The sequence below is a fragment of the Perissodus microlepis genome, chromosome 3 (genome assembly GCF_051167445.1).
Source record: "Perissodus microlepis isolate ML-2025 ecotype Zambia chromosome 3, ASM5116744v1, whole genome shotgun sequence".
Taxonomy (NCBI): Eukaryota; Metazoa; Chordata; class Actinopteri; order Cichliformes; family Cichlidae; genus Perissodus; species Perissodus microlepis.
The window spans coordinates 31898964-31916655 of record NC_140463.1 but is presented as its reverse complement, the minus strand read 5'-3'; the positions used below and the strand labels follow the sequence as shown (position 1 = coordinate 31916655).

The 17692-nt window shown below is 41.4% G+C and overlaps 2 protein-coding genes across 4 annotated transcripts in view; one reads left to right on the top strand and one right to left on the bottom strand.

The window, feature by feature from the left end:
• Window positions 1–1009: 1009 nt before the first annotated feature.
• Window positions 1010–8917, top strand: cckar (cholecystokinin A receptor). 3 transcript variants are annotated; one of them, XM_084924090.1, is made up of 6 exons: window positions 1010–1207; window positions 1337–1476; window positions 2037–2288; window positions 5367–5628; window positions 6081–6208; window positions 6463–8917. In XM_084924090.1, exons 1-6 carry the CDS (start codon window positions 1071–1073, stop codon window positions 7050–7052), a joined length of 1509 nt encoding a protein of 502 aa, XP_084780216.1. In that variant the 5' UTR covers window positions 1010–1070; the 3' UTR covers window positions 7053–8917. The 3 variants fall into 3 exon arrangements, with proteins under 3 accessions (XP_084780216.1, XP_084780217.1, XP_084780218.1); XM_084924091.1 differs by having other exon boundaries at window positions 1092–1207; window positions 1288–1476; XM_084924092.1 differs by having other exon boundaries at window positions 1108–1207; window positions 1330–1476.
• Window positions 8918–10536: 1619 nt separating this feature from the next.
• The window catches only part of rbpjb (recombination signal binding protein for immunoglobulin kappa J region b), a 55166-nt gene continuing 48010 nt past the window's right edge, over window positions 10537–17692 (bottom strand). Inside the window, exons 10-11 of the mRNA XM_084924093.1 lie at window positions 17574–17677; window positions 10537–14948 (exon numbers count right to left, since the gene is read on the bottom strand). Of these exons, the coding sequence (XP_084780219.1) occupies window positions 14624–14948; window positions 17574–17677 (429 nt within the window). The 3' untranslated portion in view covers window positions 10537–14623. The remainder of the gene's footprint in view (window positions 14949–17573; window positions 17678–17692) is intronic.

The following is a 17692-nucleotide window of genomic DNA, read 5'->3' as shown; positions in this document are numbered from 1 at the left end:
ACAAAAATAAAATAAAATAAAACTTTGCTGGTTAGGATTTCTATACATTACCAAACATGAAATAAAGCCATTATAAAGCTTCTCACACAGTGATACGTCATGTATTACTATCACATTACAAATGATTTACACGTGTTTGAGTTTGCAATAAACGAGCATCTCTGTCCAGACTAAGCAAAACTGCTCTGCATGAGATGTTTTTGAATGCGCTCCATTAATAAACTGCCGAGGCTCATGATTCTGGGGGATAACTGGAAATGACCCAAATGATATAACGGCATCTGTTTAACTGGAGGTGAAATAGAAAAAAAATCTTCATGTTATTAGCTGTGGTCTCACATCTGGCCAGATGCACCTGAGATAGCCTATTAGTTCTCTGCTCTTCACTTCCTTTGTTTGTTTGTTTTTTGCAGGTGCTGCTGTAACCAGACTAAACGGTGTGAGGCCCTTTTTGCCACAAAGGGCCTCACACCTCTTTGTGTCGAAGCGGCTTTAAATAATAACACATTACAGCAGAAACCCACCCAAAACACCACCAACTGTGAAAACCGTGAACAGCTTTTTTCCCGTGAAGGTTCTCTCTCTCTCTCTCTCTCTCTCTCTCTCTCTCTCTCTCTCTCTCTTAAGAATTTCATCAAACAACTCCCAAGACTATAATTATGACTTGTCTCTTCTCGTGTGAGGGAGTGAAGCAATAGTCAGTGTGACTGACTTCTAAATATTGGAGACAGCCTGCTCCTCCACCCGTCAGAACAACTCAAACTAGAGTAAAAGGTAAAAGAGCTTCTCCAGTCTTGCAGTTCCACGGTGAAATTCGGGCGGGGGGTCGTGGGATATATTGATAGCCCACGGCAGGTGAAGGACTGCAATTCGGTGCATTTGAATTTTTGACGTTTTGGCTTCAACCTTCCTCCAAATGAGCCGGACTATAATCTATCAGCCCTTCTTATCTCTCCTTCTCTCTCTATCAGTGCCATGGTTTGACACGTGGTGATTTAAAGAAAAGGAGGGGGGGGGGGGGGGGGGGTCCAAAGAGGCGGGCTGAGCTTTCAAGAGCGAGACCCTTCCACATGCTGTCAGGAGTTGGAAATGTGGAGCACCAGAGGAGCCCAGCGCGCCACGCCGAGAGCGCACGGGAACTTGTAGAGAGCAGTCCTGCTCTTATTATCGTCATCCCCTCTACTTTTTATTGCCTCGTTAAAATAAGGTAATAATAATAATAAAATCACTATGGATGCTTAGTATTTCTCCGTGAAAATACCCTGGAGCATTTTTCTTTTCTCGAAGGAGCATTCCGGTTGATGTTCATATGACTGATTTCTACTCGAGGCTATAGGAGAAACTGCGAAATGGAGACGTTTACAATCCACGACATGCTGATAAACTCAACGGACCTCAACAGGATTTTGTGCAGTTTTGGGATCAAGAATATTTCCGAGTGCGAGAGCGAGCAAGACGTCTTACCAGAACCCAAAGGTACATCGACTTTATCCGCCAGCAAAATGCCGAGGAACATCTTGTGCAATTTTAGACCACTCCATGCAAAAGTCCGATGTTCCTTTTTTTTTTTTTTTTTATTTATTTAGTGGCTCAAACCGCGTTTATTCTACTCGGGCTTGTACTGTAAGAGCGACTGCTTTGGGCATTTTTCGTGCGTCAGTGCGCATTACGCATATGGCTCAGGTCCTTCTCAAAGCTAATGTAGTCCGCTGTATGTGAGTAGTGACACATAATGCTGTCACTGCTCACTGAGTCCGCATATGTCAAATGAACTGAACTATCTTTGTGCACTTTGTAGACTTAAATAGAGACCAAAGACGCATCAGTGGCGACGTTGTTGAGGCTAAAACCCCCAAAATGAATACAAATCCTGAAGATATTCCAGGTCTCTCTGTGGTTACAGCCTAAATGCATATGAGTGGCTATTTTATAAACATTATGGGGGATTTTAGCATACGGGCTGTGCATTCATTTAAATAAATATAGAAACTGGTATCTGTGTGCGTGTAAACTCGTACTGTGCCCCACTTCCACAGACATCAACCAGACAGTGCGGATCGCCCTCTACAGCCTCATCTTCCTCCTCAGCGTGCTGGGGAACAGCCTCATCATCGCCGTCCTGGTCAGGAACCGGCGCATGAGGACCGTCACCAACCTGTTCCTGCTGTCTCTGGCCGTCAGCGACCTGATGGTGTCCCTAGTCTGCATCCCCTTCACCCTTATCCCCAACCTCATGAGGGACTTCATCTTCGGCAACGGCATATGCAAGCTGGTGATGTATTTCATGGGTACGTGTCCTCCGCGATTCTTCATATTAATCGACAGCCCAAGTTGTTTATTGTTGTTATTGTTAAAACATGACTATTTTAGTTGATTTAATCAGTTAAAATATGTCCAAATGCGTCTGAATGAACTAAATAAAGTTTCACACCAGTGCACATCTGTCCTCCAGTTCAAGGCTTCCTAACATGCCACACAAACATGACCCAGTTCCCCAGCTCTGTGAGTTATTATCGTGTTTTGAATTGTGTTGGTAATGGAATCATACAGATGCTAATTAAAGTAATCTGAGGGCATGTCCAGAGTCCGGTTCATTTCCCTGCATTTTCAAATCCTCCCGGAGCTTTAATGAGAGTCAGCTAAAAACAGCGTGGCTCAGAGACGTTCAGACATGCTGAACACGAGAGTGGACCTTTTTTTTTTTTTTTTATGAGTTTGTCGGTATAAATATAAAAATAGATAAAATCAGGGTGTATTATAAGATGAATTCAGAAAAGGCGGAATTTGCGTTCATGCATGCACCAGCAGGTTTCTGGGATATCATCGATAGTTAAAGCTGCGCAATAACGAGCAGTAATTTTGGTATCGGTCAGATATCAAGTAAATGCAATTAAATGCAAGGGCACTATTGTCATACCAACACCGATACTGAAACGTTTACACTAGGAAGGCAGCTCAGCTTACAAATTTTGAAGACGTTTTAATGACCATTAAAAAACTTTCATTTCTACTTTCCACAATAATTAGTTAACACAACAAAACACTCATTTCAGCTTTTCATGGATTTTGAAACTGGATTTTTTTGAGACCTGAAATTTAAATCTACCCAACAGCTTCTATTGTTTAAATGTGCTATAGGCTATAAATAACATACACATGACAGTCAACAAAAAAGGTTCAGACATTTTCCACAGTGTATGTTTGAGGTGTAATTTTATTCAACACAGCTCATGGGCTACATACTGAATTTAGAGTAAAGATGCAAAGTATCGATCCGATAGCGGTGGCATCGATACTATCGATATTTGGATCATTCCACACACATCTATTGCAAGTTCTTAAACCAATCATGATGAGGTGCAAAAAAACAATTGCAACTTTGCATAATCACATGGCTTTTTTTTTTTTCAATGAGGGGGGAAGAAAATAAATAAATCATTTCTAATCAAACGCATCCAACCAGCCAACACGAGTCTGAAAGGATCAGTGACATCGAATGTAACATTCATCCAGCCCCTCTATTACTCCTCAATTTATACCACTGAGGCTGCACAGCTGAAGACCATGATGCATCTGCTTCCAGTAATTCAGCTCATCACCATCACCAGACGTCAGGTCTCTGTTATGGAGACATGAGGTCTCTGTTACGGAGGATGGATTCCCAAACCGGAAACAAGGGTCTAAAGATAGAGAGGGCTGCGCGTTGCACAGAGTGCGAAGCCCCACAGGTAGATCTGTGGTTTGTGGTGCCGAATGGCGTCAGTGAGTGTTTGGGGGTTTCCTGTTTCTTGTTTGTTTGTTTTACAGTCAAAAAGTTTTATCATTTCCATGCAGTTAACAGCAGATGCCACAATCTATGGACGATTTAAACATTTTTCAAAAGTCACAATCAAAATATTTTCAAGTACTTTCAACAAAAAGCAACATAAATCTTTTTTCTTCTTTGGAGTTTTTTGCTTTTTAAGACTCGCCTCAGTTTGTCCTTCTGTGTCACTTCCTTTCAGAGTTTCATTTATCTGTATTGGGGCATTTGAAAACTTCCATACTAACAGCTTCAAAGGAGATGAGTCAGTCCCATCAGACATGTGAATCACATTTTCTCGCTGCGAGCTCTGTAATAAGGTGCATTCATTACCGATGTTGTATCTACTGCTAATATTTCATTTTCATTAAATTACACGTCCGCGAGGAAATGTGAGTTTAATTTTTCATTTAGCTCTTACCTCAAAATCACAAAGCTCTCCCAGGATTGCTGCATCATCTGTCTGTTTGTGTGTCCTCTCGGATTGCACAAAGCAGCATTTCGAGTGTGTTTGTGCATCCTGTTGTAGTTTCTGAGCGCGCCAATGCTGCCGCGCTGACAGGCAGCGCAGGATGTGCTCTGTCGCAGCTCAGCAGTTAAATTTAATGTGGTGGAGCATTAACGTGTGCAGCGACATTACTGTAAAGTCAGTGACATGTTGTGAGGATGTTTTTGTGGGAGATGCAGCACACAGGGGGAGGAGAGAAAGATGACGATTAACACTTATTAATAGACGATTAGTGTTGCAGTGGCATCTTTCTAAAAAAAATGCAAAACAGGTCTGTGCATGAAGTGAGAATTGGTAGTCAAAGGATTACAGATGCCTAAACTTCAGTTCTTACTTCACACGTATTTGTTTCATTTTGACAGAACTGGGTTCAACCAGAGGAGTCGCCCCCTGCTGGCTAAAAAGAGAGCAGGTTTAAGACACTTGGGAGCCACACTCCTCTGCTCTCTGTTTCACTATCTGGTCTTTCTCTGCTCACCTCTGTGTGTCCTGGCAAAGCAGACACAAGGCAGAGGAGACAAGCAAAGAGAAGAGAGACGTAAACATAATAAGACCAAAGTGTAAATTATCATATGAGTCATTTTGAGGCCATTTTTTTAATATACAATTTTCTAAATTTGCAGATTTAATAAATATAGATGAGCGTGGGGTAAAGCTGTCCTTTTTTATAAAGTTTAATTTCTTTATGCTAAGCTAGGTTAATGGTCTTTTGGTTGTAATTTCGTTGTAAAGAGTGAATGCACTTGTTGTGGTTTTATATGTGGTGGTAAAGCCAAACAATTTCCAATGACTATTCTGTAAAACACACAAACACATACTTTCAATATTTTATGCTCAGACATGAGAGCTGCTTTAATTCTTCACGGCACAGATTAATCAAGCTGCTGATATGACAGCGTCACGCAGCTGCTGCTGGTTTGTCTGATATTCCTGTTTTAAAACAAATGTAACACATTAGAAAAAATGCAGTGTTCTACATTAGTCTGTAATGATGATGTAATGAATGAAGTTTCAGCCAATCAGAACTCGGCAGTGTGGATTTTCTGACCTCTGCAGGTGTCTCTGTGAGCGTCTCCACCTTTAACCTGGTGGCCATCTCCCTGGAGCGCTACAGTGCCATTTGCAACCCCCTCACCTCCAGGGCGTGGCAGACAAAATCCCACGCTGCCAAGGTCATCACTGCCACCTGGTTGGGGTCTTTTATACTGATGCTGCCCTACCCCATTTTTAGCACCCTCAAGCCCTTCACCCGCCTCAACAACAGCACCGGGCACATGTGCCGCCTGGTGTGGCCCAACGACATCATCCAGCAGTCCTGGTGAGCTGATACCCCCCCCCCCAAAAAAAAGTGCACTGCTAAACTGTCCTTCTGAGGCATCTTCACGCTTGGACGTACTCGGCCTGAGAGGTAGCAAAAAATAGCCCTTTGCTAATTTCAGATGGGCACTTTATTGATTTTCTCAGCTTGGTGCTGCTGGCGAGAGACAACCTTTTGGGAAGATGTTTATGCGAGATACAGATTTGACTCTTCAAAGTAAAAATTTTCATTTTCAGTTGCTGCTAATGTTGTTAATCAGTCAAGACAAATGCTGCACAGGAAGATTTAAAATTTAAATGCTCAACAATTAAGCAATTAAATGCATAAAATAGTGTAGAACTGACTGATGAGGGGGTTCTGGTATTCACTAAGTACAAACAGTAAGAGAAACCACACATTTGAGGTATGTGTCATGGATTCTCTCACCCCACCCAAAATATCTTTCTTTCCAGGTATGTGTCCCTATTGTTGCTGCTCTTCCTTATCCCTGGGATCGTCATGATGACAGCCTATGGACTCATCTCAATAGAGCTCTACCGGGGCATCAAGTTTGAGATGTCCAACAGGAAAGTTGGCAGAGGTATGGTACCTGAGCACAGAAAGTAACTAAAGTTTTTAAAATGTGGTTATTTTGAATGTTAACAGTTAAAAGCAAAGATTGAGTAATATGAATTTTATCTTCTCTACTTTAACATTGGGGCACTCTAGCTAAAGTTTCTGAAAACATGGGCTATTTGGGGGGGACTGCTTCACTTGCTCACTGATGGAATTGGCGGCTTTGAACTTCTTTTTTATGCTAGTGATAAATCAGTTTATTATTATCTTCCCTTGCAGACAGACAGTCCAGCACTAGCAGCATTAAGCCAGGTGACAGCGATGGCTGTTACCTGCAGCCATCCAAAAAGAAGAGTTTGACGATGAACACCGGTAGCTCCATGGTGGGCCGCGTGTGTGGCAGCGGCAGCTCCACGTCCAACCTGATGGCTAAGAAACGTGTTATCCGAATGCTGCTGGTCATTGTGTTTCTTTTCTTCCTGTGCTGGACCCCCGTCTTCGTGGTCAATGCATGGCAAGCTTTCGACCGGCGTTCGGCCTACCGTCTCACCGGCGCGCCGATCTCCTTCATCCACCTGCTCTCCTACACTTCCGCCTGCGTCAATCCCATCATTTACTGTTTCATGAACAAGCGCTTCCGCCAGGGTATGCTGGCTACCTTCTCCTGCTGCAGCTGTTTCAGGAGGGGTGGCGGAGGCAGTAGCGGCTTGACGAGGTCAGCTGGAAGCAGACTAACCCAAGGGGAAGCGGGCAGACCGCGAGAAGGGCCCAAGAGCCCTGAGCAGAATGGTCACACGTCACCAAGTGGAAGCAGCACACGCTTCACCTACACAGGCATCCGTGCATCAGCCTGGAGTGAGCTGACTTAAGTTGGATTGATCCGTCTGTGCACCAAGTGTACCGGCCCAAGTGCAAGCATATGATGGAGAGCTGTGGTTTGTTGTTTTTGCGAAAAGCTGTCACAGTGCTTACGAGACTAAGCAAACATTTTTCTTTAGCGCCACTATTTTAATGTGACAAGTAGGCAGAGACTGTGGAGAAGATGTGGTGTGCCGTCCGTAAAGTCACAGCTGTGACTTTATCATAAATGTTTCCATAAAGCTTGCAGAGTGGCCAAGTGATGCCTGTTCATACTTGCTTTTAGGGCCCACAAGCTTGTCGGAAAAGTGCAAAGTTCTGATGAAGCAGAGAATCAGTTCTCATTTTACTTGCTTTTGTTTTATACACGCTAGAAACTGCTTCTGAACTGTACAGCAACCAAACAGTATTTACACATGCTTCATTTGATCCACGTGCATTACGTGGGCAGCTTTTCAAATAACACGCAGTGCCAAAGAGAGGTCAATTTTTATCATTTTAAATGGGTTAATTGATGCACTGATAGTTCAATAAAGTTTTACTTTTATTTTTTTTAATAGCTGATCTAAAGATTTGATGACGTTAATCCCAATAAATTACAATGGTGAAAAATGACCTTTTAAGCCAAAATGACCTTTAAGCATAAATAAATAAATAAAAACCCAACTATCTTTTATAAAATGACAAATGAGAAACTAAACAAATGCGCTTTAGCTTTTATTTATAAATGACAACCACTGATTTCCAGTTATTTTGTAATGTATCCAAATGTGCTTTCTAAAGCTTTTAATATGTGTTATTCTTTGTATTATTAATATTGTTAAAATCGTTGCGTAACAGCAAGTTTTTAAACATAAGTAAAGGCCGACTTAAAGAAAACATTTAACCTGGATATCAAGTGGCTAGCTTAGCAATTAGCAATGTTATTAATGGCAAGAAAAGTGAAATAAAGCTATTAATGGCGGGAAAACCTAGAAAACACTATTGGTGGGAAATGTAAAACAGAGCTATTAATGGCAGGAAAAACTGAAATAATGCTCTTAATGGTGGGAAGAGCATTAAAATGCTATTTAGGGCGGGAAAGTGGAATAAAGCTTTTAATGGAAGGAAAAGGCGGGAAAATGCTATTAATGGCAGATAAAAGATACTCTATAAATACTCGTGAAGAATCCTACTATTATTGGCTCTAAAGGTCACTAATATTTTACTGCTTTTATATGTAATTCACATGTACAAATACAAATGCAATATTTGTTTTGCAATTATGCTATTTGTGTTAAGCTATTTCAATGCAAACTAGTGCGATGATTTCTGCATAGCTAGCCTGTTACGAGAAATGACATAAAAATTTAACATGCAACTCCAGATTTTATATATACATAAACAAAAAAGTTCAAGCTACAAGTACAGTTTGAAGATTAGAGGGTTGTATAACGAGTTAGCAAGATGCTTTTTGTTTTTTTGTTTAGCTGACTATATTTCCACGACAACTTATAACCTTGTCTGGGACAGGTTATGTTCAGAGCTTTAATTTAAAACTGGCTGGGAGTGTCATGTTTTTTTTACAGTCCATTAGTGTGACAGATTCTCTGCTAAAGGAATGTATTTTATTTATGTAACCTTTAAAGCTTATTGTCACTAAAGTCCAACTGTACTGTTACAGCTGCACAAATTGTACCTTCCCACTGGAATTTACAAGTATTCATATTCAATTGATGTGAAAAATGTATAATTTTTTTACTTGTTCCTAATTTGCTACCAAAATTCCCTCTGTGAGACTTTAGCTATTACACCACAGATTGAATTTCAAACTTATCTAATCAGTTTTACAAAGCCAAGAATACCTAATCAATCAATAAAATTAAATTTACTTTGAGCTGGTGATTACCATGTCGGCTTTATTAGGCAGAATCTGAGCCAAAGACACTGAGTAACCTTTAATGTTTAAGTGTTGGCAGTTTAAAGTTTCTGAGCGCTAAATGAGCTAACGCAAAGATGCTTAGCTCATTTAGCTTGACGTTTAGCTCGATGCTTGTGACAAGCACCTCTAGAAGACATTGAGAAAAAACAAACCCCCTATTTGCATTTGGTTATAAGATGCATTTCAATGAATCAAACAAGTGGATAGCGGAGACACGTTGCTGTTAACACCTATTATGCATCTTCAAGGTGTTCAGCTAACCACTTCAGTTCATTTTCTTACTAGCTCCACAAGTCCCACTAGAGCAGGGGTGGACAATTAATTTTCCCAAGGGGCCACATAACAAACTGGGCCCTCCACAACAGTCCCAGTTTGTTATGTAGCCCCTTGGGAAAATGAATTGCCCACCCTTGCTCAAGAAGGTCAAAGCACTAGACAAGCGCCAGTCTGGATGAAATTGAAATGTTTTTCAATAAACAATATGCTTGGATGGGGTTTTCCGGCAATTGATATCAGCCAGGACAAGGTCAGTTGCTACCACCACATCCTGCATCAATGACGTCCTCGCTGGGCACAGACCAGGAAACATTAACTATTACACCACAAAAAGCACGTTGCCTAATGTGTCCCGGACCACCAAGGCAATGGGTCTGAGTGATCATATCTCTGTGGTTGTTTACGCGTGTATATAATGCTGTCCGCTTGTGACCCGATTGCCCAAGATGCATTTCAAACCAAGTGTAAACAGGCTTGAAATGAGCTATAATATCGATATTTAGGAATTTTAAGCACCTAGCTGTGTAAACTTGTGCTTGAAAACAACATTTTATGCGTTGTCTGATCCCCACGCTGCAGATCAGCCATAACTCAATCGCTCGCTGCACAAACGGCTCTGCTGCCGTCCTTGACCCACCTCGTGGGCACGCAGGGGCCTTATCTTTTTCTGGGACTCAAAACACCTGCAACTCCTCTTCAAAGGGCCAATTCCTGGTATTATCCATCCAATTTCCAGTTAAATGTTAAATATAGCAGCACTGATGTAGCAGCTTTTTCACTGTAAATATAGCCCTAATGTTCCACTGTAAATTCTTACTTTGAAGTGCAATGGCTGTGTGTTTTGTTCAATATCGAGGTAATGGGTTCAGACCTGAATGTACAAAAGTGAGTCCAGTGATTTTTATTGCTTTGTAATATACACCTGAGTTTGGCTTTGGTGGAAGATGTTGTGATCTCCTGCAAATCTGCGATCCATCAACCATACAAAGTCAGTGCGTGCGCACACTTCAGCGGAGCGACTCAGAGCTTTTAACAGCTTTAAAGACAGAGGACTTAAAGGAAAGACGATCCACTGGGAGTTCGTCAGATAAGAGCTCCATTTGGGCTTGGTAAATGCCCAAACCTCCCCACCTGCAGTCACCTTGCAGCCACCAGATGTTGAAGCGTCATTGGACGCTGTTGTTTACACACCAAATAAATAAATAAATAAATGTCAATAATGGGTTATTTCTTCTCTTCAGCTACAATCATGATTCAAACTAAAAATAATCAAAGAATCATCATAAAAACACACAAAGTGAGATTTTACATCACTTTTTTTTATTTCTCATTTTTATGCCAATATTGCAAGTTTTTTTCTCATTTTTTTTCTTCTTTTAATGACATACAGATTTGAGCAATGATCTGGAGCTGCAATATGTACAAAAAACAAACTAACGTTATGTTATAAAAAAAAAAAAAAAAAAAAAAGAACCGTCCCCTTTGTTTTTGACGTTATTGCTAAATGTTACAAACGGCACAGGTTTCTACCATCAGCAACCCTTTGAGCACTGAGTATACTACCACAATGACACCTCTGCTTACCATTTTTACTAGAATAATACACAGATACAGTGAGAGAAGTGGAAGATAGTGGAGGGGTGTGAGGAAGAAGAGGAGGAGGAAATGATAAATAAAAGGTGATCTGCAAGCTAAGCGCAACAGGCTGCGTGTTAAAAGGCGGGAAAAGATGAAAAGAAAGGCGAGGAAAATGTGAGTGAGGATGAAACGTGTGAGAGAAATAGAAAAGTTAGAGCTCTGTAGTGCAAACAGCCGAATAAGTCTTGAGGAGAAGTAAGGCTGAGTGCGACAGAGAAAGGGCTCCACACTCCTTTTTTTTAACTTTTTTTTTTTTTTTTTTTAAACACAAAAACAAAAGTCTGTTTAAAGCTGCCTCTCACTCTGCCCTGTTTTTGTTTAGCAGTGCATGAAAACTACATTATAAAAGACATTTGGCATATTAGAGGATACATACATTGTTCAGAGCTCATTATTAACAAAACAAAAAAAACCCAAAAACAGCTGCTTTTGGAGGTGTGAAAAAAAAAAAAAAAAGACCAGACACATACACACAAAGTGAAAAAGATCTGTAAAACAAACAATGAGATGGTGGTTTGTTGCTTTTTTCCTCGTGAAAAAGCTTTATCGAAAGTTTTCTTTTTTCTTTAAAGAAGGCATGTAACATTTTTTTTTTTTCAAATCACCCCTCTAATCTGGTTACGCTGTATCCTCCCTTTGTCCCTTAAAACTCCAGATGTTTTAAGAGAGAGAGAAAAAAAACCAATAAAACTGTAAACCAGCTCGGATTGTCAAGGCGACACATTTTCAGAGAAAAGCGTGCATCACCCCCTTATTTGTGTGTGTTAGTTTACAACAAAAGTGGCGAAGCTGCTCTGTAGCCAAAGGGGAGGAAGGAGGAGGACGGGCGGTCAGCCTAAAGCGGCGGAGGCGACGCGATGCTGTGCAGACGCTGAATTTAGAGCTCGAAGACAAAGAAGTTAAAAATCTACAGTTCAGATTTCGTGACCTCCATCCTGCAGAATAAAGGGCTTTGGGGTGGGGAGGGCTCGACACGCTGCAGAAGAAGAAGCGCCAAATGTTGGGTTTTTGATGCTACGCGGCGGCTGCAGCACCTTCTACGACTTCCTCCACGTTTCCAGGACAAACAGGAAGCGGCCAGACTCAGGCAGCACGGCCAATAATGCACTTTTCTAGTTTTTTTTTTCCGTTTTTAATTCTTTTTTTTTGTGTGTGGACATAAGACAAGGGGAAACTTTGTACCAATAATTTAAAAAATATCAATATTACAATATAAAACATTTAACATTAACGACACACAGGTGGGCAAGAACGGCAAAATGGGGGGAGAAGGGGGAGGGGCATAATTTAAACTTTTCTCTTATTAATATTTTTATTTTATTTTATTTATTTTTTTTTACATGGAAGCGTGGGGGAGGCAAATGAGTCTGTGTTCCTGTTTCGAGGGCGCGAATAAGAAAAACTGAAATACTTCATTAAGCACACATTCAAGTCACAGTATTGTTCTTTGTATACAGTTGTACTGTAATACTGCGATCACAAGTATTGCCTTTGAATGTTTTATCCACATTTATCAGACGTTTAGATCCCGGTGGAAGACATTTAAAAAAAAAACAAAAAAAAAAACAACACCAATAAAAGTTGTTTTTTTCCTTTTTCTCGGAGAGGACGCGGAGCGAGTCTGACTCAATACACCGATTACAGCGACTGTATATGAAACACGCACGCACACATACACATATATTTGCTGGCTGGTGAACTAGTGCTCAGGCGGACAAAACCCGAAACGAAAACAAAAAACTGATGAGATGACCTGTACAATATTGCTGTTATGTTTTGGAAATGCACATTTTCAGTAATACACATTTAGAAGGCCTTTATAACTCCTACAGGTCTCGCCATCGAACATGAATGAGTGCAACTACTCGGACAGTGAGTTCACAATGTACACACGCTTGCTCTGCCAACACATTAAACCACAGGACTTTTTTCTTTAAAGAAAAATAACATTGAGAAAAACCAAAGAAGAAGAAGGCTGAAAAAGAGCTTACAGCGCTCGTGAGACGTTGTACCAAAAAGTGAGAAGGTGCCGGGCACCAGTGTGAGTTTAAAAAAAAAAAAAAAGTGGGTTATTGTACTTGTACACTGGGAATGAAGGCTCCCTTCAGAAGGCTGCTCTGCACGGGGAAGGTGGTTGGAGAGCCTCGGCGATGAGCTCCAAACAGCAGAGAAGCGAGGCGTCGGCTTGCTTTTGTGCTATGCACAGGTTCTCCCAAGGTGAGTAAACAGCATATAAGAAAACTGAAGTGTTTTTCTTCTTCTATTTGAAGTTTTCAGTAAGGCCACATCAAATTGAAAGTGTCTTTTTTCCCCCTCTGTTGTTTTTTGTTTTTTCCTTTTTCTTTTTTTGGAGATAAATGCCACCAGAACTACAGCACGGACTGGAAGACACCTTTGCTAGGTGCAAGTTTCGAGACACTACATTATTGGATACGTTAGCAGTGACAGATAAAGGATATTATCAGATATGTGACTGGCTTACCTGTGTACACAGTAAGAATATACAGTACTAAGGCTATCCTTTGAAGTCGAAGACTATGCTCGGTACATTAGTTTGAAAGCGGCAGACGGATTTGCTCTCGCAGAAGACCGCTTTCGTGTTCTGCAGATGTTGCTATGGCTCCGTGTGACATGTACTGATGTGTATACTTTCCAGGAGACACAGCGCACACAGAGTATTGCAGGCAAGGCAGAGGCGTTGCTTAAAGCTTTTCTTTTTTTTTTTTCTTAAAGACTTCATTAAAAACCAATGATAAAAATAGGCCCTCTGAGGTTTGTCCCCTTTCAAAAGCAAAAAAAAAACAGAACAAAACAAACAAACAAAAAGATCTTTGCTTATGTAAAATCTAAAAAACAAACAAAAAAAAACCCAACCCAAGACTTCAGACTTTTCCCCAAAAAGAAGAAGCAAGTATATCAAAATGAAACCCAAAAAAAGGCGTTTGAAGTAAGGTCACAATAACATACAGGTTGGGATTTTGGACCTCGAAGGGGAGAAAAAAAAATAAAAACAAAGCCCAAGCTCAGAGGAAGAATAGAAACTATTTGGTAACAAAAGTGTACTATATGTTTAATACAAAAAAGGTATGGAGAAAAATGTACCTTTACTAAAGCTTATACAAGATCCTTGGTCCATAAAAACTATGTTATCGTCACGTTTTATGTGTGTCCCTCTGCATCCTTGCACTCCCTCCAACAACAACACATCCAAACCACCCCCGCCCCCACCCCTGGTAAGGGTTTCAGACGTGAATGTGAGAAACAAAAAGGAATAATTATAAAAAAAATAAAAACGGAGCGGGGAGGATAAAGGGGAGGTGGGATGCACACGGTGGATGTACTGTTGTTGTGGTTTCCGTCCTCACAGCTGTAGAAAGGTGCTGGTGCTCTGAGCCTGCAGGAATTCACTCATTCCCAACACCAGAACTGGACAGGCAGGTCCCTAAAGTAACCACAGAAGAAGAGAGTGGGGGGGCTGGGGTGGGGAGGTGTGTCAAGGAGCACTTTATATACGTTTATTCCCATCAGCTGACAACGTTGTGATGTCACTCCTTCAGATTTCCCTCTGTGTAGGGCTCCTCTGTCCCACCGATTCTTTTGTTTTGTTTTCCTTTGCAGCTTCTTTGTATCCAAAATGAACGCAGCACTTTTAGAGTGAGTCAGTTTTGTTTATTTCCTATAGTCTTCATATACCTCAGGGTATATTTGCTCTCAAGGCATGTATGAGTGCCCCCCCCCATGTGTGCGTTAGGAGACCACGGCTGCGGCGGTGGAGGAAGAAGACGTGACTCCTGCGTTGGAAGTGCTGTTGGAGCCGTAGACGCTGGAGCCGGGCTCCTGGCTGCTGTTGCTGAGCAGGCCCGAGTTGCTGGCCCGCAGGATGGCGCCGGCGGCGCTGCAGTGTGGCCTCGGTCCCGGCTCCGGCGTGTAGGTGAAGGTCAGTGTGGTGGAGTAGATGATGCCGTCGTTCCTCACCAACGTGACGGGCACCTGGACGGGCTGCCGCACCCAGCGCCAGCCCTCGCGGAAGGCGGAGATGTCGGGCACCACGCACAGCATGCTCTCGGCACACCTGCAGGGAGACACGATGATGGAGTCATACTGCAGGAAAGACGCCGTCTGGAGTTAGGGTGGAGCTTCTATTCATTTTTACTTTGACTTTATAAGGATTAGACCAAATCAGTGAGTCACAAGGAGCTCACGCTTCAGTAAATCAGCTCTCTGTGGATTTTGGAAAATTGGGTTTTTACATATAAGAAACATAACACTGGAAATCAACTCAAAACCATTTTGGGATTCCTGGTAAATTCAGCAAACATGACCGAACCATAACAAACCCATTACTGCCATAAAGCAGTGCTGTTTACAGATTCTCCAGCTCACACATGGCATAATGTACAGTGAGTAAATATATCAGCTGACAAATTCCCTGCTGCCCAACTTTATCTCCTATAAGTCTAAATATATACCCAAGCAGTGCAAGGACCTCGGTATATGTTTAGACACATCCACACAGTGCATGGGTTGGAGGCTTGGTAGACCTGCACTGACTTAGGTAGGTGGTCACTTTGATGTTCCTGTACTGCGTGTGTGTCACGCTTGGTGGGTGGCAATGATAAACACATGTAGATGAGTCGCTCGGAGAAACTCAACATGACAGGATAAGTTAAGAAAGGGGGATTTTACAAGGTATATGTCGTATATTGTCTATTAAATACATACAGCTAACACAACATGGGCAAATTATATTAACTAATCTGAAGTACCACTAATAAGTATTAAGAGCCAGAGGTGGGTAACGCATTACTGTAATCTGATTACTTTTTTTAAGTAACGAGTAAAGTAAGGGATTACTATCGCAAAAACGGTAATTAGATTACCCTTACTTTCCTGTAGGAACGCTGCGTTACTGCGTTACTAAAACCGTGATTTTTTTTGCGAGAATGTCTCATGACAGTGACGTAAGCGAGTGCCACGTTCGTGGCAACAGCTGTGTGCAGATCAACAATGGATCATATATCGAGTGCGGGAGAGAGAGTATGAGCGTGCAGCGTTTAAAGCGTGGAAGTACTGACCTTTGAGTTTGATTCCATAAAAAGTGACAAAAACATTAGTGTCCGTTGTGCGTGGGAAGAAAACTTCTTTTTACAGCGAAAAAAACCCGTAACTTCCAAGCAAGCACCGAGTGCTACGATGTAATGGGAAACTCACAGATTCTTCCACTGACCGCTGCGGCACACCTGCACCAGGGTAAACCTCCGCCTACACCACTCCTGCTTTACAGGTGAAAATAGAGCAACAGGACCGCTAGTGTTTGACTTTAGTTATTTTCTGCTGTGTTTTACTTGCATCTATTTGAAAGAGTGAGTGTAAACACACAAAAATATTTTATTTTATGTGCTGGAATGTGCAGAAAATAGGTTTAAATGTTAAACTAATTTCTTCCAGTCAGAGAATGTTGCATATAATTAAATTTTTACTTGATGCATAAAGTTAAAAGATTAAAACGGATAAAACAAGTTAAAAAAAAGAGACTTTTCCATTTGATTACATTTTGTATGATGGATTATGCAGAAAAAGTAGAATTGGGCTGAAACATCTATCACTTTATCACCTATTCAGGTTGTAAATCGTGTTTTTAAAAAGTAACTAAATAATTAATTACTTTTGAAAATAAGTAATCAGTAAAGTAACGGGATTACTTTTTTGGGGAAGTAATCAGTAATTAGTTACTGATTACTTTTTTCCAGTAACTTGACCAACACTGTTAAGAGCAAGAGAGTAAACACTTTGTTCTTTAACTGAATCCATCATTTATGCTCATATATTAAACACTGGCCATGTTTAATATGAGCCTTACTCTCAAAACATGAAGACAGTGTATTTACAAGAAATTCCTTGTTCCCACAGCTCTGAGTTAAATAAGCAGAGGGAAAGAGATGGATGGCTCTTTCTCTCTGATGATCAGACTGCTCTAAAACCTCAGCTGTTTTTTTCCTACTATAGGGGCTCTGTATGACATCAGTGAAATGGGATACTCCTAATGTGTCCATCTCAGGTACACAGCTAAAAGGTAAATGGTAAAAGGACTGGTTCATTTCTACTCCGAGCACTCAAATGGCTTTACACTTGCCTCATTCACCCTCACACACTTTCTATGTAAGTGCTTTCTTCTGAGAAGAACTTGGAGATAGTATCTTGCGGAAGGCTCCTTGAAGCATACAGGAGCACCAATGTTCCGACTAGTACGTGACCTGCTCCACCACCTGAGCCACAACTCTGTCTATGAGCACAAAATTCCCGCCCACCTGCTGTGGTTTACAGGGGGCAGCCAATCAAAAGACAACTGGCTTAAAGGGAAGGACAGTGGCTTGTTTTATAATGAGCGGCTGCACCAAGGTCAGGAAAAGAACAGGTGAGGATTATTTCAAACTTTGAATCATGCAAAGCAACTCTAGTGAAGTCCATAAATAAAGGTGGAAATTAGCAAACCAAAACAATCAGTAACTACAGTGCATATTACCTCTTCAGATTACTCATAATGGACAACAATCTTGGGATAAAAAGAAAAAAATCTAGCCACGGTGGTTTCTTTTCCCCCCTTCACTTAACCTGGTAACCTAGAACATGTTCAAAAAGCAGCAGAAAGCTGAGGAAGACACAAAGCACATCCCAGTGAATCCCAACAAAGCCCCACCTGTACATGGTCTCAGCCTCAACGTCTCCGAACCAGACCCGCAGATTTGGAGTGAAGTTCTGTCCCGTCAGCTCCAGCATGGCGACATCCCCGCCGCCGTTTAGCTGCAGACAAACAAG

What these genes read in the sequence shown, in the direction of transcription:
- cckar (XM_084924090.1), top strand. Translation starts at nt 1,071, where the DNA reads ATGCTGTCAGGAGTTGGAAATGTGGAGCACCAGAGGAGCCCAGCGCGC. An exon ending in TATTGCCTCGTTAAAATAAG is followed by an intron (nt 1,208 to 1,336) that starts GTAATAATAATA and finishes TCGAGGCTATAG; the next exon opens with GAGAAACTGCGAAATGGAGA. An exon ending in GCTGGTGATGTATTTCATGG is followed by an intron (nt 2,289 to 5,366) that starts GTACGTGTCCTC and finishes TGACCTCTGCAG; the next exon opens with GTGTCTCTGTGAGCGTCTCC.